General features: G+C 39.0%; 4 protein-coding genes and 3 non-coding genes across 7 annotated transcripts; 3 read left to right on the forward strand and 4 right to left on the reverse strand.

Annotated features, from left to right (window-relative positions):
- The first annotated feature begins 270 nt into the window (after nucleotides 1-270).
- LOC147869247 (U1 spliceosomal RNA) lies at nucleotides 271-435 on the forward strand. The gene has a single exon (XR_015532372.1). It is a non-coding gene; the product is annotated as a U1 spliceosomal RNA (small nuclear RNA).
- A 1038-nt stretch (nucleotides 436-1473) lies between these two features.
- On the reverse strand, nucleotides 1474-1680 carry LOC147869248 (U2 spliceosomal RNA). The gene has a single exon (XR_015532381.1). It is a non-coding gene; the product is annotated as a U2 spliceosomal RNA (small nuclear RNA).
- Nucleotides 1681-3583: 1903 nt separating this feature from the next.
- Nucleotides 3584-3790, reverse strand: LOC147869249 (U2 spliceosomal RNA). Its single transcript, XR_015532379.1, has one exon. It is a non-coding gene; the product is annotated as a U2 spliceosomal RNA (small nuclear RNA).
- A 2008-nt stretch (nucleotides 3791-5798) lies between these two features.
- On the reverse strand, nucleotides 5799-7628 carry LOC147869250 (protein PLANT CADMIUM RESISTANCE 7-like). Its single transcript, XM_087337446.1, has 3 exons — nucleotides 7459-7628; nucleotides 7144-7345; nucleotides 5799-6061 (listed from the first exon to the last, which is right to left on the reverse strand). Exons 1-3 carry the CDS (start codon nucleotides 7608-7610, stop codon nucleotides 5939-5941), a joined length of 477 nt encoding a protein of 158 aa, XP_087193572.1. The 5' UTR covers nucleotides 7611-7628; the 3' UTR covers nucleotides 5799-5938.
- A 3853-nt stretch (nucleotides 7629-11481) lies between these two features.
- Nucleotides 11482-15541, forward strand: LOC147869251 (uncharacterized). The gene is made up of 3 exons (XM_087323359.1): nucleotides 11482-11959; nucleotides 13175-13362; nucleotides 13453-15541. The coding sequence occupies exons 1-3, from the start codon at nucleotides 11482-11484 to the stop codon at nucleotides 15256-15258; spliced, it is 2472 nt and encodes an 823-aa protein (XP_087179485.1). The 3' UTR covers nucleotides 15259-15541.
- On the reverse strand, nucleotides 12190-12794 carry LOC147869252 (uncharacterized). The gene is made up of 3 exons (XM_087336629.1): nucleotides 12791-12794; nucleotides 12547-12722; nucleotides 12190-12420 (listed from the first exon to the last, which is right to left on the reverse strand). The coding sequence occupies exons 1-3, from the start codon at nucleotides 12792-12794 to the stop codon at nucleotides 12190-12192; spliced, it is 411 nt and encodes a 136-aa protein (XP_087192755.1).
- A 1158-nt stretch (nucleotides 15542-16699) lies between the features above and the next one.
- On the forward strand, nucleotides 16700-22189 carry LOC147869253 (protein RETICULATA-RELATED 5, chloroplastic-like). Its single transcript, XM_087327731.1, has 8 exons — nucleotides 16700-17441; nucleotides 17741-17868; nucleotides 18403-18532; nucleotides 19429-19959; nucleotides 20049-20156; nucleotides 20278-20829; nucleotides 21008-21124; nucleotides 21534-22189. Exons 1-8 carry the CDS (start codon nucleotides 16776-16778, stop codon nucleotides 21759-21761), a joined length of 2460 nt encoding a protein of 819 aa, XP_087183857.1. The 5' UTR covers nucleotides 16700-16775; the 3' UTR covers nucleotides 21762-22189.
- Nucleotides 22190-23108: the final 919 nt, after the last annotated feature.

Here is a 23108-nt window from a genome sequence, read left to right on the forward strand (position 1 = left end):
AATTGAGGTGAGGTTGATGTATATGCTATGTGATCTCTTCCCTTTCTCTCTCTATATATCTTATACATACCTGATAGACATATACATATAGGAACCAATGAGTGAGGATAGGATTAGTAGTAGTAGTAGTAGTAGTAGTAGTAGAAGTAGTGTCTCATGGGGAAGGAATACAAACAAAACCAACACAAGAAAGAATAGATTCAATGTCCCACATACATAGGATGGAAAGCAGGGTAGCTATAAAAAGAAGGCGCTGAACACTGAGAGAACATACTTACCTGGGCGGGGTCGATCGGTGATCAGGAAGGCCGATGGCTTAGGGCCGGCGCCTCCATTGCACTGCCGGAGGGGCTGTTTGCCCTAGCATCTCCCCAATGCGGGAGAGTGCACGTCATAATTTGTGGCAGCGGGGGCTCGCGTTCGCGCGGCCCCTTTCAAATCTAACACCAAAATCAGAGGCAGAGAACAATTACCTTTCTTCGCTATAATTGTCCTAAATTATCAGTCAAAGCTTCATCTATTCCAATCAATACATAGAGACTGCACTGGAAAATCGTTCCCTCTGAAAACACCATTTACATATATTTAGAAGGCCTAACTAAGATTTGACAACAGGTCAGGTGGGATGCGCTTGCCTATATTAACATATAAATCCTATCCTTACACCCCCACCATAATATTTGCTAGGACACGAAGTGCTTTGCCGTGTAGGATTTGCAGAGAACCTTTGGTATAGACATTTCATAGTTCGATAGCGCCACATTCCATATCCATCCATACATAGCCCCATGGGAAGGAAGCGTAGAGAGAAATGTGGTTAGGTAGTCAGGGCGGGGAGCCATTCATTATACACAGCAGCCCTACACTACCTGGCCATTGCGTGCGTGTTGGAAAGGCCTCGGAATAGACAAACATGCTATAAGCTCTAGTGAACTTCTTGCTGTGGGCAGCTACCCACAATGCCCGAGTCGCTCAGATCCATCCACCTATCTATATCTATATATCCATCATATCGTTATATCTATCAATCTACACACACACATATATATATCCCCTACCGTGCTTTCCACAGAAATATATATATATATCAAGTTCCCCATCATATCTAATATATGCCCTAGATTGGCTTCCACATGAATATAACTCCGATTTCTCCATAACACCAGTCTCTACAGAAAGTAGAGATTTGAACCGAGTTTCTCAGACAAATGAAGTTCTATAACCATATATTCCTTTTTTTTCTCTCTTTCAGTAGAAAGATTACTTCGGATTGGAGAGGGGGATATATGTAATCAAGTTCCCCATCATTTATAATTCATGACCAGGTTGGCTTCTACATGAATATAAATCAGACTCCTCCATCACGCATCTCTCTCAAGAAAGTAGAAATTTCAGTGTTCCTCGTAGAAACGAAGTTCTACCACAATACATTGTTTTGTTTCTTTCAGTAGAAAGATTAGGTGGGATTGGAGAGGGGGGCGCGCCTATATGACCTCAGCGTCAGTGCAATACCGAGGCAACGCATGCAGCTCCCAAAGACAGCAAGCTGTCTCATGCAGGGGCTGCCCCCATGAAAGAAATTAGGTTAATATCATGTGGCCTTATAGGCCACGTATCAGATATTAAACTGATAAGAACAGATACTACACTTGATCTTAGCCAAAAGGCCGAGAAAGGTATGAATTGTTAAACTGGACTACTTTCGTATTTATATGTGACACCCAAACATGCCTCTGTATGTGGGATATATCTCTCTATCTTTCCTCTTCTCACATCAAGAAAGCAATAAAATACCTTTTCTCAAGCTTTTACATACACTCCAAAACCTCAAATTACCGTTCGTCGATAAATGCCTTAATTTCGCAAGTCCACTAAGGGGGTGAGCAGTGAACCATGGCATCGTGTTAAGGGTGTACCCAATAAGAAACGAGAGCAAATACTATTTTCCTTTTAACCCCGTTTAAATTAGGCATTTGGAATAAACATGTTATGGTAGTACTCCTTTAACTTCCTTAATATTGCAACACTCAAACCTTAAGTGTTTGCACTTAATCACGGATATAGGAGTGGTTGGTTTTAATGCATTACGATGTGAGAACGGAGCCTTGGGGCACAAGTGATGAGAGTGGTTGTCTATGCACATTTTGCCCCAAATAAGCTTGAGAGTATGAATATTATACTTTGATACAATGCTCTCCCTTTGATCATATTCGACTATGCTTTCCACACATCATCAACCAAAACCAATCCTTGCATGAATTCCTCCCACAACCACAATGTGCACTCTCAATTGCAACATTCATTGGCAAAGCTCTTGAACATCAAGAGTCACTACTCACTTTCACATGTATAACGTGAAATGTGATATTTTTGGCTCCATAGGTCATATTTGACCTCCGAAAACGATAATAAAATCTCTCTATCTATCTATCTATATATATATATACCACACCTCATAATGTGATTGACCTTTACACGATGCTTTATAGCTAACTATTTCTCATTTTCTAAATTGGTTGAGGAGTTAGCATAGTTGCCTTGACCTTTGTAATTGTTCCCATCATGCTTTTGCCAACAATCTTTGGCATAGTGTCCATGCCTCCCACTATTGACGCATCTATTTGCATTGGAGTAGTCTCTAACTCTATATCTTCCTCCCCTACCTCTATTGGAGTGCACTTCATAATTTGTGGCTGCGGACGTTCCCGCGGCCCCTTTCAAATCTAACACCAAAATCAGAGTCACAGAGTTATGTAGAGAGAATCTACATTTCTCTTGCTTCTCCTATGTATATGAGTGAAGCTTCCTCTGTTCCACTCAATAGATGAAGAATTTCTCGATGGAGCTTCTTCTCATCCCACTTGATCCGTAGGTTGTCCGATTGAAAATCGTTCCCTCTGAAAATGCGGGATGCGCTTTTGCCAATACCATATGATCCTTATTCCTACACCCCCCATAGTCTTTGCTTGGACACGAAGTGCTTTGCATAGATGTGGCCAGATTTCATAACCCGTAGGATTTGCAGAGTACCATTGGTATATAAACATGCCATAGGTAGATAGCGCCACATTCCATATCCATCCATACATAGCCCCAATGGAAGCGTAAAGAGAAATCTAGCTAGGTAGTCAGGGTGGGGGAACCATTATTCATACACACAAGTCCTGCACTGCCAGGCCATTGCGTGCGTGTTAGAATGGCCTCGGCTTAGTAGCCTAAAGAATAGAGAAACATGGCTCTAAGGTTAAGTTAAATTCGTGCTGTGAGCCACTCCCTACCCAGAATGCCCAAGTTGGTCAGATCCATCATATACCACATTTCATACTTACATTCGCATATATGTCTATATATCCCCTACCTTGCCTTCCACAAATATAATATCAGGTTTGCCATCATATCGAATATATGACATGACCTAATTTGCCTCCAACATAAATATAAATCAGGTTTATGAATCATTGCAGTCTCTGGAAAGCATGGATATGAAATTAAGGGGGCTTTCTCAAACAAATGAAATAATATTCACAATAATTCTTTTTCTTTTTTTCTCTTTCAGCAGAAAGATTAGTTGAGAGGATTGGAGTGGGGGTGCGCCTATATGACCTCAGAGTCAGTGCAATACCGAGGCGACGCATGCAGCTCCCAGAGACAGCAAGCTGTCTCATGCAGGGACTGCCCCCATGAAAGAAATTAGGTTAATATCATGTGGCCTTATAGGCCACGTATCAGATATTAAACTGATAAGAACAGATACTACACTTGATCTTAGCCAAAAGGCCGAGAAAGGTATGAATTGCTAGACTGGACTACTTTCGTATTTATAGGAGACACCCAAACATGCCTCCCTATGTGGGATATATATCTCTCTACCTTTCATCTTCTCACACCAAGCAAGCAATAAAATACCATACAATAGCTTTTCGCAAGTTCACTAAGGGGGCGAGCACTGAACCATGGCATCGTGTTAAGGGTGTACCAAATACGAAACGAGAGCAAATACTATTTGCCTTTTAACCCGTTTAAATTAGACATTTGGAATTAACATGTTATGGTAGTATTCCGTTATCTTCATTAATATTGTAACACTCAAACCTTAAGTGTTTGCACTTAATCACGTGTATAGGAGTTGTTGGTTTCAACAAATGATTAATTGATAGAGATGGTTGCTTGCGAATGATTTATTGCATGAGTGAGTGAGTGAGTGCATTTGCACTTACCAATTTGAGTTGCAACACACATCATCCATGTAGGGACCATTCTAATGTACAAATCTGAGGCAAATATATGGTCAACACCCCGTTGATATGTGCTTAGTGCAGTGGTAAGCCCAAATGTCATTTTCTTGTACGTCAATGTTCTGAATTTGCTAGCAATGGTTGTTTACTGTTGATATTTGGTCACCATGATGATTTGGTTGTAACCAGAAAAACCATTGATGAGACCATAGGCTTCTTTACATGCTACCCATTCTAACCATTGAGTGGATGGTCGCTTTGTTATCACATTGTTGACCTTTGGGGAGACACATTTCATATTTTTGTAGTTCCAAGTGAGTATGTATTCAGATTCCTTGAGAAGGAAAACCATTTTTTTCTCTTCTTGAGGTGTGAAATCTATTGCTACCATAGGTTGAGGATTTTTTGTATCATTGAGGTTTATTTGTTTATCCTGGGTGGGACCATCAAAAAGCAAGGCCTTGCCCTTTCAGCTTTAGGCTAACAATGGACCGGGAACCTTGTTCATATGCCTTGAACTACGCGGGAAAAACTACTTTTGTTTTATCATGTTCCAATGTTCTTGACGTGTTGCTTCTAATTTGTTAACTATACGTAGGTGACTTGATCATGTATTTATTTCTAGCTTTATTACACATAATTCAACGACTAACCTACACTTTTCACGTTTTACCTTTTCTTAATCTTAACCATGGTCTCTCTATGTTCAACAAATGTTGTACTTGGCATACTCATTGTGAGGTTGGTGGGAGTGAATGGATTCAAGGATGCTACTAGTTGTAGTCTACACACTTCAATTGATGTTAGCAAAAGAAGCTGACTCCAAAAGAGGAGGTATGGAGTATCGTGTTGTGGATTAATTCCAACTAGTTTTTCATCAATAATTGAATCTTAGTGGAATTGTGAAAACATGATCTAAAAACGCATTTGGGAGTCTCTCATTGATGGCCCAATGGAGTGAGGGCGATTGAAGATAAACAAATTTGAGGATTCTACTAGTCTACACATTTCAATTGATGATAGCAAAAAAACCACAACCTCCAAAGGGGGTATGGAGTGTCTTGTTGTGGATTAATGCCAACTACTACATCAACCACTCTTTGTGATCGCTAATTCCATCATAAATAAAACCAAATCCAAATGGGTGATCTTACACAAGCCCAACTTTGACATTTGTTCTTGAGGAGAATTTGATGCATGATGTATACTAAAATGTACCATACAATCCTAGCAACAATAAATTTCATGTTGAAAGTGAGTCTCACCAATTTGGTTGTTGTACACAATATAACAATTTCCAAATGTACATAATAAATTCAAATGCCAAAGAAATGGTTTCATTGTTTTAGGCTTTGTGAAATGTGTAGTTTTTAACAAAACGAATTTTATTGCACTCAACTATTCCTATGAACTTTGAACATTACCAAAGCCTATTATGCCATCATATTTTCAATGTGATTAGAGAATGAGGGAGATCCTCTCACTTTTTTCTCCCCATGTGATACCACCATTATACACACACACACACATATGTGTGTGTGTATATATATAACATGTGTATCATTTGATACCGTAAAGGCATCCATAAGCTTGAGCTAGCTAGCCACCAAGTTTCATTATGGATATGCATATATTTACCTATTGAGTTTGTAATATTAACAACGATCACTCTAAGAAAAACAAAAAATGGCTCATTGGTATATTTATCTCTTCATTTCTTGAAGATTTTTCAAGTATATCATAGTTTCTTTGGGGCCCCTATCCACATTAGGTTTGGATGGACCAATCACTATATCAGAGTGCCATGATTTTATCTCTCTAGCTTCCTGCATGTAGACATGACCACACCACCAAATCAGTAAAGCTTAAACATTTACGAAACATAATTGAGAATGACTTCACTGTATATGTGAAACAAATTCATTAAGACTTACTCTCCATCTATAAGAACATGAAAGTCATAAATTCGTGATTCACATTCATCTCTACTTACATGTAGCAAATTTAATTAAGAGTGGACCGTGGCATTGCTTAAATGCACAATGATGCCATGATCATTTTAATTTGACTACCATCACAAATTAAATCTACATCAAATCCTTTACAAGTCAATTAGACAAACTTGATTGGCACACCAAGATATTGGCTCATATGGATGCACAAATGTATCAATGAGACAAACAAGTGTCACACAAACACAATCATGAGTAGTGTTTAAAGAACATTGTTGGTCACTAATTCGCCAAGTCTTTTTTTCATGCGCGAAATAGTTAATATGAAGCTACGAGAATATACCTTGCACGATCATTACATTTATACTATGGAGGGACATTTCATTGCTAGCAAGAATGAGGATTCATAGTTTTAAGCACGAGATGTAGCTTGAAACTCTTCCCCATAAAGAGGTTAGGAGAAGCCAATGCTATTGTTCTTCAAAGAGGGCTATTCATGATAGAAAGTAAAGGCATCTTCTTTTGAACATGTTATCGGAATTTATTCTTACGATAATATTTCCCAACCAGCAATTTCAGCAATAGTGGATTATGGGAAAATACCACAATTTTACACAATGTCTTTTTATACAATTCTATAATTTGGCAATGTTTCCTATATTAGTACCACAAATTTATATGAAAATCCCATATTAAATTTACATCTAAGATGCTCTAATGGTTATAACTTATAACTATTTGCTAACATTTAAGATCAACCACTACCTCCTTCCTTTTCTGAACGCCCAAAGGACGATGACGGATTAGAAGGAGTTGAAATACTTATCTGGAATTACAAGAAAACTTCCAAAAGAGTCTGAAGAAAAGTAAAGTGTATATCTCTATCGTATTTTGATCCCCTTCGAGACGATGATTTGGAATGGTCCAACAAAGAAAAAGAACAAAACCATAAATACCTGACAAAGGGCACAAGGATGGCAAAGGCAATGTGCTTGCTTGTCAGACAAGGGAATATCGGGCAATCCTTGCTTCGCACGTAATTTGCGACGATAAGGGGTAGCAAGACAAGGGATGCATGTGAACCAATAGGCCAAGGGCCCACACAAGAAACAGGCTGGAACAGCCCACCACCCGGCAAGTGCATAGAAAGAGCAAGCTCTACAAAAAAAAAAAAAAACCGAACCCGAAAAACATAGATATTATTTCAGTAAAGAAAACATAAAAAATATATAAAAAATTCTGGTTTGGGTGGTGAATGGGATCTGAATGACCTGAGGAAGGGTACCCGGCCATCCGTGATGTTCTTGGCGTTGCGGCCGAAGACAACGCAGGGGCAGAGAGCCACGCATGCCGACACCTCCAAATCCTCCACCATGTCCCGCCCAATCAGCTGAGAAGACCATCGATTGAATGAGCTCGCCATGGATGGTGTCCCCTCCGCCTCCTCTCCGTTTCAGTATTTTGGGAAACACCTTCCTTCTTCTTCTTCTTCTTCTTCTTCTTCTTCTTATTATTATTATTTCACGTGTTTTGCTCATTAATTAAGCTTCTCCCGAAACCGTTTAAGAACATTGAGCAAACCGAAATTGTCCTGGGCAGTTCCCGTAGCCTCGCCCCCCCCTCCCCCCCCCCCCCTTGGTCTCGCTCATCATCACAATACCCTCTTCACACTCATAGATTCCCATGTATCTCCCACCTTTGTTGGTGATGATGAAGACACGCCACGCCCCCAAGCGATCGAGACACCTTCGAATTCCAACACATTGATGGAGGCTAGTGTACTTGACGACGTTATAGTGCATCAAATGCTTCCATCCATCTGGCCACACGATTGTGATTGACACTAATCTTTAAGAAAGAGTCCTAACAAAAAACCATTCAAAAATGTCAATTTTATATAGGTGAGTGCCATGGCTATGCCCATTAAAGCCCCCTCAACCACCTCAAAACCAAAAGAATGACAAATTGCAAGACCACAACGTGTATCTCCAAACTAGAGCAATGCCCATGCTTGAAGCATATGGAAGTTTTAAGGGAATTAAGTTAGCCTCCAAGGGTTCTAGGTTAATGTATAGAATGAGACACGATCCAACGATAATGACAAGTAATTCCAATGATTACAATACTAATAGTTTATTTTGAAATGATTTATGTCGTCCTCGTAACGAGTGCTCTATGATTTGTCAAGACTTTTGAGAAGAAGTTGAGCTTGAGCACAAGTCACTAGTTTAGACAGGCATCCAAGCGTGGAGAAGAGTCGTGTGGTCTCTTTATTTCATGGAGAAGGTGTATCATGGTCACCAAGTGTTAATACCACCGTATTAACTACGGTATTTTGTCAAGGATTAATTGTCCACACATAAGCAATAATTTTATTGTTACCATGGACTAGGTTATGTACTGATAAGACCAAAACCCATAACCTTTTCTCTACAAAATTCAAAGACAAATTTAAGAGAAAATTAATTTCATGATTAGGTGTTACCTCCTATTGGTAGATGTCAAGATTTTGATTCCTGATATGAGTTTAAGGTCAACCCTCATTGTTAGACTTCATAGTTTTTACTCCCTAGTTTAATCTTGATGAAAATCATACTCTTAAGAGAACCTTATAGATTCCAAAACCAAGGTGTGTACAAGCAAGGCAAAGGAATATGGCTATATATGTGTTATAGGCATAACCTTACAAACCAATTCTATAACTAATTTTAATGGGTTAAGGGTATTACAGTCAAGAACTAGTATCCTAGGATTTGGATAAACCCATATGGACTTATGACACATGGGAACACCTAGTGTTCTATGAGCCTTACCTGCTTCCTTATAACACTTGATTTCAAGTGTCAACCGACAATGACAATCACTAATCTTACCCTTAAGATGTAGTGGCTGGCTTTGAAACCCTATCACATTTTAGACGAGACACGGTAAACTAGGAATGGTGATGGAGCGTTTTTGTTAAGGTTACAAACCTTAACTAACAACACGTGGAATTGTTATAGGTAAATCTAGTACTTATATGCATTTGCACGTGCTCCATGTTTTTTGCTCAATATTACTCACCTTTTTACATCTTTGGAAAAGGCAACCTTGAAATTAAAGGGCATCAAGTTGTTGAAGCTTGTGTCTTCCTCTTATTAAGTAATTCTCATGATGGAAATTAGTGTGATTTGTTAATACTTGAACTCGATGTTGCGGCCCAGCCAAGTAAGGTCTCCACTCCGTGGAAGTTGCCACTATAGCCACGAGCTCCTTGTCGTAGATGGGATAGTTGATTTCTGGAGCTGTGAATTTTTGGTAGTAGTCCGCCACCAGATGTAGGATGCCACTCCCTCCGCTACTACCATGAGGTAATCTTTCTCTTTTTCGATGTTGCTTTCTTAGCATTTCCCTCTTTCTCATGACTCTCTTATGATGATATAGCCTCATTAATATTTCCCTTTAGGATGATGTTAACCCTCGATTGTTGTAGATAAATATGTACAAGTTCTAAATGATCAGTCTCTCCTCTAAGCCCATATTTCTAATGAATGCAAATTTCGCAGTCTAGGCCAACCAATGTTTTCTCACCCTAAAATGTTTGAAAATTTAATGAAATTAGCAATCACATGTAACTCACTTCTGATTGCAACTAATGACTCCAACTAGGTCTAGAGAATGTGGGACAAATGGTGAAAATTGGAGAGCATAGAGATAAACAAGAGATTGAGGTAGAGGATTATCACACACACACACACAAAGCTTGGTGGTGCAATGCCAAAGTGATCCAAATTCCATTATAATCTAGTGATGGTGGTGTTGTTTCTTTCGTAATGAAAGTTACTACTCACAAAAAGAGAGAGGTAGATAAGTAGATAGATAGATTTTGTTATCGTCTTCTGAGGTCAAATATGACCTATTTGACAAATAATAAACATGATCACGTAATACACATGAAAGTGAGTAGCAAATCTTGATGTTCAAGAACTTTACTAATGAATGTTGCAATTGAGATTGCACATAGGATTGGGTTAGGTCGAACATGTGTGGAAAGCAAGGTGATGGGCTAAATACATACACAAAAACATTCCAGAGACAATACAAAAAAACAACCATTATTAACATTATCCATAAGTGGACTATAAAGCAATCATTGCTCACATTGATTATATGCTTGCACACAACCTCATACATATAACATAAAAGACATACTATTATCCTTCAATGCAAGTGCATGAATAGATGTTTTTTTTAAAGTTTGGTGCCACATAATTTTCAAAGTTCTATTTGATTATTAGATAGACAATGGTTGGTTAGATAAATATTGCTTGTTTTAATGTTTTAATCTTTGCATAAATCGTGTAAATATTGAACAAGAAGAGCTTGTGCCCTATGTTATTACATATAAATGAATATGCATCATTGTTCCTTAAAGTTCTTTCATCGTCCACTATTGCAACATAGATTGATCTCAAGGATGAGTCTCACAAAATATTGGCCTTATTTAGTAAAATAATATAAGTGTGCCTATTTTTTTACAATTTGTTTTGTAACTCCACATTTCTTTCTTTCGATTGGTCTTCCTTAATATTAAAAGGATGGCACTAGTTGATTTCAAGGGATTCAAAATGATTGAAAACATGATCTTAACACAAAGTCGAGTTACTACAATCGTGATCACCAAGCTATTATAAAGCCTCATTGGATGACATATATGCTATTTTAGGATGGACATCGACAAAGGAACAAATTGGGATTGTGGTCCAATGACAAATACAACAAGAGAGAAGATAAGCATAAAAGCTACATAGAGAAAACACCATTTGCCACTTGCCATCACGTTGTGTGCACGAATAAGGGGCTCAAGTAATTTGGCCACCCTACTTGTCAATGGTGGAGATATTTACATGATCTTCTTAGGCACGAGGTAAAAAGGAGAAGGGTTACAAAGAGGACTTGACTTAACGAGTGTGGCGGGTGATAATGTTGTCAGCATACAAATAAGTAGTCGATTGGGTTGGGGGTTCGGGAAACACGACAGAAGTCACATGACATCATCAAGGAACAAAATGAGTGGTTGATGGGGGCTCTGGAAACGTGACAAAAGTCACCGGACATCATCGAGGCTTAGAGTGAAATTCAAAATGAACCGAAGCAAAACCAAAACGAATAGTAAACATTTGAAACCAAACCAAACCATCTATGTATCTTTGAACTATAAACCATTAAGCCACGGTTTAACGGTTCGGTTCGGTTCGGTTCGAGCCGAAAGCAGGCCATTGCTAGAAGGAACACTAAATTAAGTAAAGTCCACGATGGGATCAATTGATGATTGCACGTTCTATTACTATACTATACCACACACACATACATACATACATACATCTTCTTCTTCTTCTTCTTCTTCTTCTTCTTCATTTGACACAAAAACATATAACCCCCCAGAAACAGAGGATCTGCAGGCAGAGCCCTTCAACAACTTACAAGTGGTCATGGCTTCTTCAACTGGACCTCTGGATGCAATACAATCAACACTAGCTGAGGCAGACCTAGAACATCATGATGGTACGGAGCCTCAAAGCCAGATGGCAGTCTCTTCAGTTTGTGAGTCCTCAACTACAGGGCGGCCAAATGAGCTTATTGAACTCGATGGTAATAATTCACAGGTATCCTCCACTATTTTTTCTCCCACCATTCCACTGAGTGCACACGTGCCAGAGCAGGATGAAAATGTTAGCCTCCTCAACGGCACGAATAGTGCACGGACAACCGAAAAAGTTGTGGATCCTACAGGTTAGTTAAATCTCCAACTATTTGAAACTCAAAAGTGAGAAGATTTGTTGTGCATGCAGTTAAAAGATTTATATCCACAAGATAAGAGAAAGAGATTCACATAACTCTTGATAATCTGTTGGTAAAGATGGAGGGACATTAGAGAGAAGACAAATGAGATTCTAATGTTGAATTCAAACAGGGTCCCTGTATGTCGAATGATGTTTGAAGGGACACCATTCTCAATTTTACTATCTTACGATGCATCCTGATTGCAAAATTGGGTGACATGGGGGGTTGGGTTTGACCTTGTTGGGGACTTCACGCATTTTCTTGACTTTGTCACCTTTGTGTTTAAATTGGTTAGGGGTGAGCTCTGACACAATCCATTGCATGGTCCCATTCAGGAAGCATGATTGGCATAAAAACTTGAGTTGGTCTTCTTTTTTTATTGAGAGAGAGTGAGTCATTGACCACCTGGGCTCTAATCACTGAGGAGGTGTTTAACCTTGTGGCACTCTGTATGTGATTTTATGAAGGATATCACCGCAGGATGTGGTTGAGGGATGTTATGAAGGATATCTCCGCAGGATGTTGTTGAGGGATACTGGGTGGAAAGTGTCCTTGAGTAGATCAAGCTTTTTCTTGTTGTCATCATTGAGAGAGCATTCCACAGGGGGTAGGAACCCTCTGATATGTACCTTGAGGTCATTTTTCAGTTGGAGGTGGCTCACATTAAGTTCACCATTTGTGCATTTCACAATCTTGGCAGTTGTTGTGTGTCCTTATACGTTGAGTTTTATCTTCATGACAACAGTTCTTGGTTGTATGGGGAGAGTGTACCTTAACTACCCATGCTGCGATCCTCTCATGCCTAAGGCTTTTGCAGCCAAGAGTGGAGAGAGGAGAAGATTTCTGTTCACTGTGACTGCTGGATGTATCTTAATTTATAAGGTTTTTCAGCAGAGGCTAGAAGTGCACGTCTTCAATTGTAACATCATACGATGCCATCAGGCATATTATTACCTTTAGTGAGATCTGAACCCAGAATTATGGGTTGATAAAAAAACCATGGATTACCTCTATAGGGAACAGTGAGTAAGGTTTTCTGAGGGAGTCCGGAAGTTCTTATACCTGAATGAACCACCTCATCAATATGTTATTCGTCGGTCTTATATGTCAGCGGAATTCGAAGACACTGGACTCGAAACTCATGTTTTTGTATATGCTTAACAGATGGAGCAAACATAAGAGGAACCATAAACTCAGTTCAACCATCAACACCATCTCCTGAATGCAAGAAAGCTGAAATCGATACAGCTGCACCATTTGAATCTGTGAAAGCAGCCTTGACTTTGTTTGGGGAGAGATTTGATGTGAAATCTCAGCAGCAAACTCGTCAAACACAAGTACCTAGTTTTGAGGTATCTATTTGAAAAACCCTTTTGCTAAATAACCATGATTGTTGTGCCAAGGTATAACAATGTTTTTTAACAGTTTTGTTTTTCAACCAGCGGAATACTGTATCAGAAGTGGATCTTCAAAAAACCCAAGATGACATTGCAGTATACAAAAAGAGACTTTCTGATACAAAGGTTACTACAGGGGATATCCTCCTTGAACTTGAGAGTGTTAAAGGGCAAATTAAAGCAGGTTTAGCAAAATCAAAAGATGGCAAGATCATTAATTTTGTGCATGTTTCTGAAGTGGAAGTTACTGAGGCTAGCGAATCAGTAGAGGATGTAAAAGTAGCATCACAAAGAGCTACTGAAATGCACAAAGTAATGAAGGATATTGAAGATATGGAAGAGAAGCTTCTCTCACTGAAAGCTTCACGTGATATGGCAAAGAAAAGGCTTGAACAGTCTCGTATAAGTTTTGATAGTGTTTCCAAGACAAACGAAGAGCTTGTTGCAGAGCAAGCATCTCTACTTGAAGCCATGTCATCTGTTCAATCTGAACTTGTAGATGTAGAGGAGCAAGTGGAAATATTGAGATCTGGTGAAAACCTTGAATTATTGAAGACGACACACTCAAATTTGATAGATCAAATGACTGCCGAAACGAAGCTTCTCCAGTTGAAACTTGCTAAAACCAATTCTGCAGTAAGGAAGCTGAGAGAAGAACTTGCCGCAGCTAAAGGATTGGGTATAAAATCTGTAGCTAATATAGAAGTGAATGAAGATATTCAGAAAGTCAGATTACAACTGGATGAGGCAAAACATGAAAAACAGGGCAAAGTTGAGAAACTTGCTAAGATATCGGCAGAGCTTGATCATGTGAAGCCAAAATTAGAGAAGGCAAGAGAGGAGCATGCCTCTCTCTCATCATCATTACTTTCATTGAAAGAAGAGAAAGAAAGAGCGAGAATCGAACTTGAAAGCATGCACGAGAAAGAGCAAGTTGCATGTGCAACATTAGCATCTTTGCAAGATGAACTGCAAAAAGTGAAGGAATCATTATTATCTTCTCAAGATGGTGCAAGAAGAGCTTTGGAGGCAAAAGAAACACTGCCAGCAGCAATAAAACAAGCAGCATTAGAAGCTGACAAAGCAAAAGTCCAAGCTGAAGGATCAATAGTAGAGGAACGGAGAGCAAGGCATGAAATGGACCAATCAAAAGCAGCTATGAGCACAACATTGAGCCAAAATGCCGCCACTCTGAAGGAAGTAGAGGCAGCTCGTGCCTCGGAAACAATAGCTTTAGCCGAGCTCAAAGGCTTAATGAAATCGGAAGAACGTAATTACACTGATATGGAAACCGAATCCGAGAAAGGAACTGTCATCATAATCTCGTCGGAAGAGTATAATTCGCTGAAACAAGCTGCCGACAAAGCCGAGGGCATTGCTGGGAAAAAAGTCGAAGAAGTTTTAGCCCTGGTGAAACGAGCTAAATCCGACCATGTTGCTGCTCAGGCAAGGCTTGATGACGTTGTAAAAAAGGTGGAGTTATCTCAGAAGGAGCTGGAGGAGGTCCTTAAAAGTGGTGAGGATGCACAAGTCACCAAATTGGAATGTGAAGCTGCCCTTAGAAAATGGAGAAGTGAACATGAACAACAACGTCAAAGAACCGGTATTCCTCCCAACCATCTAAGGGAAAGAAAGCTCAGAAATGATGAGCACCCTCCAGATGTCGGAAAACCTGACCCAGTAGCCCAAGATTTCAGCCGCATTGTACCAATGCCAGAAAGAGCTACTGGTAAGGACTATTTGCCCATGGAACTGGAAGGTGTATCATCACAAGAAAAAGAAAAACTAAAGAAAAAAACCTTCATCAAGCGATTCACTTCAGCGGTTTCTCGGAAAAAACCCCAAGACTAGTTAAAAAAGTGCCTTTTCAAGCACCATGACCCAAGATTGTGATATAAATATGAATTCTTTGAAGAGTCGGCACATTTAAGGAAACATTTCGTGTCGATGACTTGTTTTGAAGCTGTTGGGGTTCATGTCGTAACGTATCAAAGTGTCAACATTCTTAGCATTAGTTGGGGGTTCTATTCACACTCTAGGTGTGCATTTATTACAATGTACATACAAAATACATGATGAGCATTCTTTGTCTACATTATATAGAAAATGATATACATCTATTCAGACTTGATAATTGTCTTAATATGCAATTCCAAGGAAATGTTTCCAAAATTCTACATGTATTTGAGACTTTCAAACCCATTATTGTGAAACCCCACGGCTTTTTACTTGAAAACCATTGCATAGACAACATATCACATATACCATCCCCATTTCATGGACGATGAAATGCCATACAATTTTGAGAAGAACTGAATTGGATGTCTTTTTTTAAATATCCAAGCTTCAAGATTAGCCACTTGTATGCTAAAATATTCCCACACCATGGTTATGTGAAGATAATTCTGAAACAAATAAGAGATATATATTTGTAGTTGTAAATCAAGTAAAAGATAACACATGGTAACATGACTCATAACTGTAAATGATTTTAAGAGGTAGGTGTGTTGTTTGCATGCATTGGATAGATTGTGTGTGTGTGTGTGTGTGTGTGTGCATGTGTTATGTATATGTGAGAAGGATAGATTTTATTATCATCTTGGGGGGTCACATATGACCTATGAGACAAAAAAATAGGATGTATTCATGTGCCATCCTCTCGTTAAAATTGCGTCTATTAAATATAGTATATATGCTCTTTATAATCGAGGAGATATGTGATGAGAGTGTCGTGTCGATTTGTGGCTGGAAGCATTGCACACATGACATGTCATGAGATTCTTCTTTGTCTAGGAGGCGTGTGGGATATATATATACGTGCGTGCATGGCAACTACCAGATTTCGACATGGGGGTGGGCCATTCGATGATTCACCACACGTCTTCCAAATCGAGGTGGGAATGGGGGTGGGCGGGCGGGGCCGAGAGAATTGTGGTCGAAAGGAGAGCGACACAAGTCACACAAACTTATGGTCCAAACACACACACACACACACACACACACACACATACACTTGGGAAAGGGTGTGTTATGTATGTATGTATGTATTTTATGTGTGTGTGTGTGTATGTATGTATGTAAGTATGTATGTATATGTATGTGTGTGTGTGTGTGTGTGGATTGGAGGGATGGAGATGAGATTTTTTTTGAGCTCTGTCTTTTTTCCGCTTCGCTGAATGTGTTGTCATCCACATCTCTCTCTCTCTCTCTCTCTCTCTCTCCTCATGATGATCGCAGAGAGAAAACAGTGATGGGTCGTGCATCCGATTCATTCTCGGGTTTCATTCTGCTCACCCATCCCTAACCTAATTAAGAGAATCACCACTACCACCATCATCATCTTCTTCTTCTTCATCATCGTCATCATCATGGCCATGGCAACAAACTCTTTGCACTTGATGGCTTCTGCAAAGTGTTCAGACAGAGATGGACGTTTCTCTTCTTCTTCTTCTTCTTCTTCTCGCAGACAGCGACTCTTGCGGCTGAATAGAAATCGGCGCAAAGTATTCAAACTCGACTGTGGGTCGTTGATTCAGAGGAGTAAAGGGTATGGTCTGATACCACCATCAAGGTGCAGTAATAAAAGCATGAATCAAATTCCAGAAGTATCTGAAGATTCATGCACAAATGAATCAGATTCCATTTCCATATCTGACGGCGAAATTTGGTCAAAATTACCAGAAAAAACCTCTGAAACAGAAGTTTTTTCAACAGATTCTAGGAGGGGCTTCCTTATGAGAACTGCTCTATCAAGTTTAGCTATGGTTATATCAGCCGAAACAAGAAAATCCTTGGCTGCTGTGGATAATATACCATCTAATTCAGCAATTAAAGAACCTACAGTTGTCCCAACACCTAAACCTGTGATACCTGAACAAGTGGAAAAGCCAAGTGGATCAAGGATCTACGACGCCACTGTTCTTGGGGAGCCCATTGCGGTTGGAAAAGACAAGGGGAGAGTGTGGCAAAAGATGCTTGCGGCACGCGTTGTCTATCTTGGAGAGGCGGAGAGTGTACCTGATCCTGACGACAAGGTAAGAGATTAATATGATTGTTATTGTTGGATTAAAAGAACACCGCTATCAAGCCTAAATACAGCTAAGGGCATAAGGTCTAGTATTGGCATGACTATGTGCTCTAAAGGTTCAAATCTTTATAGCATAATCTCCAAGACCGAAGAATAAAGTATAGGGCTACATTATTATAGGCCTATAACATAGGTCTGCAATTGGAGGTGAATCTGTATGTACTGTTTGGAGATCTTACAATGATTGATTTTGTGCATATTTTTTGTTCTTGTACTCCAACTGATAAGAAATTTGTCAGCTTGCAGATACTGGAGCTTGAAATTGTCCGAACAATTAGAGACAAGTGTTTTGAGCTGAAACGACCAGTATCCCTTGCTTTACAGGCATTCCCATGTACTTTGCAAGCTCAACTCAATGCATATATGAGCAAACGGTATTAATCCATATGCGTCTATATATGTGTTTTTTTATCACATTTAAATGGTTTATCATGTTGAGATTCTATCCATGAGTTTTTCATTGTTCAAATATGGTAAAAACGGAGAAATTGATCTGAATGCTAAAATTTGTGGGATGTATCATGTGACTAATCTTTATCCTTCTGAAAGATTGCAAGGTCTCTATCCAAGAACTAGTATATATTGAGTAGAAACAATAGAATGTGATTAAGAGGACATGTAAAAGCTACAGAAGCAAAATCACCTTGTTTTGTGCTATGATCTATCCATATTTCAGTTTTTTTCTCTTGAAAATACCGTTCTCTCTTGAATGATTATTTTATGCCACAATTGAAAATCATTTTTCTCAAAAGTAATCAAACATGTTTCACATTATCGAATACAAACATACGACCAACTTTACTTCCAGTGGCAATTAATTCATTATTTTTAGCATGAGGAATTTCACAACCATCATTTGTAACTAGCACTGGGAGCTTCAGTTTTCTAATCGCAGTATTTTATGACAGAATTTCTGACAAGGAGTTACGAGAACTGGTAGGAAACTGGTCTGATGAGCGGTGGAAAGAGTATCAACCACTACTACAATACTGCCGAAATAATGGAGTGCGACTTATGGCTGGTGGAGCACCATTAGAGGTATTTTCTCTCTTGGATCCATCGTTTACTTTGCATGTCAATTCATTATTTTGAGTTGTAATCTTATTCTTTATTTTCCAATGCTGCAATGCATAGTGCATGCATCTTTCTTCCGTATATGTCCTTTCATTATGTTGCGGATTGTGATATAATTCTGTCATTTTCAATGCTGGAATGCATAGTGCATGCATCTTTCTTCAGTGCCTGTCACTTCATTATGTTGAGGATTGTGATGTAATTCCGTCATTTTCAATTCTGGAATGCATAATGCACATGCATCTCGTTAGGATGGAAATTTTTATGGACATTTCTTTGAGAGTATATCTAGCATATCCTTTGCATATTGCATAACATTCCAGGCTTGCATCAATATTATAGCAACAGATAGACGTACAATGATTAAAATAAGAACGTGACTATGCAAAAGCTTCATTGCTCAAGGGGCAGAAATGGTCCAATGGTGAAATTGTGCAGAATCGCCGTAATTAACAATTTAGGAGGATCTCTTTCATGGTGTAGAAGAAGTGCTGGCCTACCAATCCAATTCTCAAAACTTAATGAAGAGTGAATATCATGGAAAAATCCTGGAATATTTTGGTAGAAGGGCTATGCATAAAAATTTCAGGATCATTTATACCAAATTCGACCCAAATATTGCATGATTAATGTTGTGTTATTCCAAGATTCAGTGCTTAGAAAAGATTGAATATCACACTTGAGGATGTGAAAACTGGAACTGTTATGCATTAAAATGTCCTCTGCCTTTCCTGCTTGCTAACACCTTGGATGACATGGTTTCACAATTGTATACATGAAAGTTCCTTTAGAAAGTAAAAATTTTCTTTGTCAAGGGACTCAGCAATATTGTAAGTTTGATAGCACATTTGGATATCCAGGTGCTGCGAACTGTCCAAGCCAAAGGTGTTCAAGGGCTGAGTGTTGCTGATAGGCGCAAATATGTTCCACCGATGGGAACTGGTTTTGGTTTGAACTCCAATTCTTTAGTAAAACAACTTTCTCTTGCCGATGTCTTACCCAATGCCTCAGCTCCATTTGGGCCTGGTCCATATAATTTCGCTCAGGCACGACTTGTGGAGGATCATACTATGTCACAAGTTGTGTTACAAGGCATGACAGATGGAGGTGCTGTTGGTATTCTCATAGTAATTGTGGGGTCGTCACATGTCTTGTTTGGCACCAGAGGAACTGGAATTCCAGCAAGAATTTCCAAGAATTTACAAAAGCGAACGCAAGCTGTAGTTCTATTAAACCCAGAAAGACAGAGGATACGCAAGGAAGGAGAGTTGCCTGAGGCAGATTTCTTATGGTATTCGGCTGCAAAGCAATGTTCAAGGAATTGTTTTGATCGGGCAGAGATTGCTCGTGTAATGGATGCAGCAGGGAGAAGGCGAGATGCTTTACCAAATGTAATCTTCCATTGCATTGATAATACAAGTATATGAAGGCTTATTATGTGAAATTCTCAACTTGTATAACTGTTCTTGATTGTAAACAGGACCTTCAAACGGGACTGGATCTTGGCTTAGTACCACCAGAAGTGCTGAGGGACTTTTTTGATTTGGAAAAACAGCCCTTTATCGCTGAACTTACACGACGTTACCAGGTGGTGAACTAATAATATTGGATCCTCTCTTTGATACATCTTTAATATATGAGCCAGAAGCTTACCTATGTTTCCTTCATTTTCATGTGTAATAATCAATACATATACCTCCTTTTTGCAGGGTTTTCGAGAACGGTGGCTAGCTGACCCTAGGTTCCTTCAAAGGCTTGGGATTGAAGAAACAATATCAATCACAACAACTTTAATTGCTCAGTATGAACGAAGAAAAGGTCGGTTTTTCCAAGAACTGGATTATGTAATCACGGATACGGTGAGGGGTGCTGTAGTAGATTTCTTTACAGTGTGGCTACCTGCTCCAACACTCTCATTCCGCTCAACCGACACACCATCCAATGCGTCAGGTGTCCTAGAGGGTCTGAAGGGACTACTTGGGTCATTGCCGGACAATGCTTTCCAAAGGGTAAGAGGGGGTAATAATTGGGACACTCAAGCAAGAATTTTGGCGGTTGTAGTGGGTGGAATGAAGCTCTTTTCGGTTGGATTTATTGCAAGTATTGGCACTGTCACGTTCACCAATGTCGCATTAAGTTTGAAGCAGCGTTTAAATCCACCAAAAGTTGCCATAACAAAGCAGAATAAGCGGTCACCAATACTAAAGACTGCCCTTGTTTATGCTTCTTTCCTTGGCACGTCAGCTAATCTTCGATATCAGGTACATTCTTTGTGCCCTTGAAATGATGTGTGATCAAACTAGAGGCGTTGTGAAGCTCTTTTTCTTTTGGTATGATGATAAAATTAGAGATTTTGAGAAAAACTTTTCTTGATGACATGATCGTCAGAAATTTGCGAAGGCATTTGATATATTTGTGCATTTTTTAATTTCATCATAGGCCATTGCTGGACTTGTAGAGCACTGGGTTGCAGATTATTACTTGGCTTCTAACCCACTTCTTGGAAGCATCTTGTCATTTACAGCTCGAACCGCCAATTCTTACCTTGGCACTCAGGTACAAGAGCTGATGCTTTATATGTCAATGTTGCATACAACACATTTTCATTGAGTGAAAAATAAAATGCCACTTAGGAGGAAATCTATTGTTTGAAAAATAAAATGCGAAGCATTAAAACTAGAAAAATTTAAGCTATATTGAGTAGTAATATCTTGCCCTCCTACTTTATGATGGCACCGTGATATTTATAGTGATTCTCATACTTGTAACTTATTGCGACTTTTTTGTCTACGAAATATAAGTATATGTCTCATGACATCTTATCACTAAATTTTCACTCTACTAATTCCTACTCTGGCTCATTGGTTTCCAAAGATAAATTCATGCTATATTTGCAAGAGGCAATATATCACACTGTGTTTTGCATGTAATGTTTTGTTTATGAAAGCTTTCTCTTGTCTTTCAGCAATGGATAGACCTTGCAAGGTTGACTGGTTTACAAGCACACAACGATGATAAACCCCCAGCTGAATTGGAACAAGTAAGTGAGACAATAAACCCTGAGAAAGTTGAGGCTGTACCGGATGGCACAAAAGATCGATTAGATGCTGATGCAAAGCCTTGGGAGATATCAACAATGGAGTGTACGACTACACGAGATGAGCATATGGATGATGTTAATAGGCATATATAAAAAGTAAATATGCAATCAGATACTGCACGAAGTTGTATCACTGGTGAGGATCATAAGAGCAATTACTACCCATGATATAGATTTCTGAGAAAATGCTGGTTTTCGTAGTAAGTTAGCTCCCTACGAGCCATGACAATGCTCGTCTTCTCTTAGACAACCTGAAAATGAGGTTCTTCAGGTAGAGCGGTTTTGCTGTAAAGAAAATCTGAGTTTTTGAACCATTTTTCCATGCATATTGATTTTTATGAGCCTCTATACAAGGAAGAGTTGAATTACCAGGTTATAACCTCTTGGCAGCGTCAGATTCTTTTTTATGTAAACTTCTTCTGAATGTATAGTAAAGATGCTGATTGGACATTTACTGAGTTATTGAGCTCCCCATGATTATTGTAATTTGTAAAAAGACCATAAATCCAATAAATATTTCTTATGATGGATTTCATTTGTGTTGAGTAATATGAGTAAACTATGAACAATATCACAGCATTTAGTATCGAGAACCTCAAATCTTTACTGCATTTGTTTAAAAGAACCCCAATTGATGCCTTCTGGGCTGAATATTTAGTGCCTTCTCAATCCAAAGGAGGGAGGTTTACCATGGGAGTTCTGGTTATAGGAAAGGGTGTACGAGCTTTTATTATAAGTTGAGTGTGGTCTACGTTCAATCTAGCATGAGATGTCTAAGGTTTCAAATAAAGGGTAATAAATTTAGTATTCCCTCTGAGGACGTCAAATTATAGAGTGTTTTACAGTTTTATTGAAGATTCTCTGTGGGGTAGGGATAAAGCATTCATAGAAACAACATTGAAGCTCTACAAACTTTCAAATCTAGAGTGTTTTTCTCCTCAAACAACACTGGAGAAACCAGTTTATTCATTTTCATTAATGAGGTAAGTGGACCATTCTCAAATCCAGGCATCGTCCATCAACCATCATTTTACCATGGTAGTAGATGCCAATCAATAAGTTATCTCTGTCCAAATTTGTTGTCAAACTATATGGTCTCTGTTTCAACATTGATGTTCCCTGTTAAGTGCTTCCAGATGCACATATGATTCCATGCACCTTGAATCACGCCTACCCATGACTTTTTTCTTAAATATTGTATACTTTATTGGACAAACTCATTGATTGGTTGATTTCTTTCCCCATGTTAGTGAGGGGGGAAAATAAGTTGTGGGTTATCATTATTTCTTCTATCACTTTGAGTTTAATAGCAAACAATCAAGCTAGACTTCTGGTATGTGTCTCCAAGTAAAACTTTGAGAGACCTAAATGGCAATAATATTGACTTGTTTCTCGTATCTTACCATTCTACCCAAGACCAGTTAGGTGCCTTTAAATGAA

This window comes from Azolla caroliniana, unplaced genomic scaffold (assembly GCF_043228905.1).
Source record: "Azolla caroliniana isolate FFs.n. ecotype wild unplaced genomic scaffold, voAzoCaro1.0.p SCAF_1, whole genome shotgun sequence".
Classification (NCBI taxonomy): domain Eukaryota; kingdom Viridiplantae; phylum Streptophyta; class Polypodiopsida; order Salviniales; family Salviniaceae; genus Azolla; species Azolla caroliniana.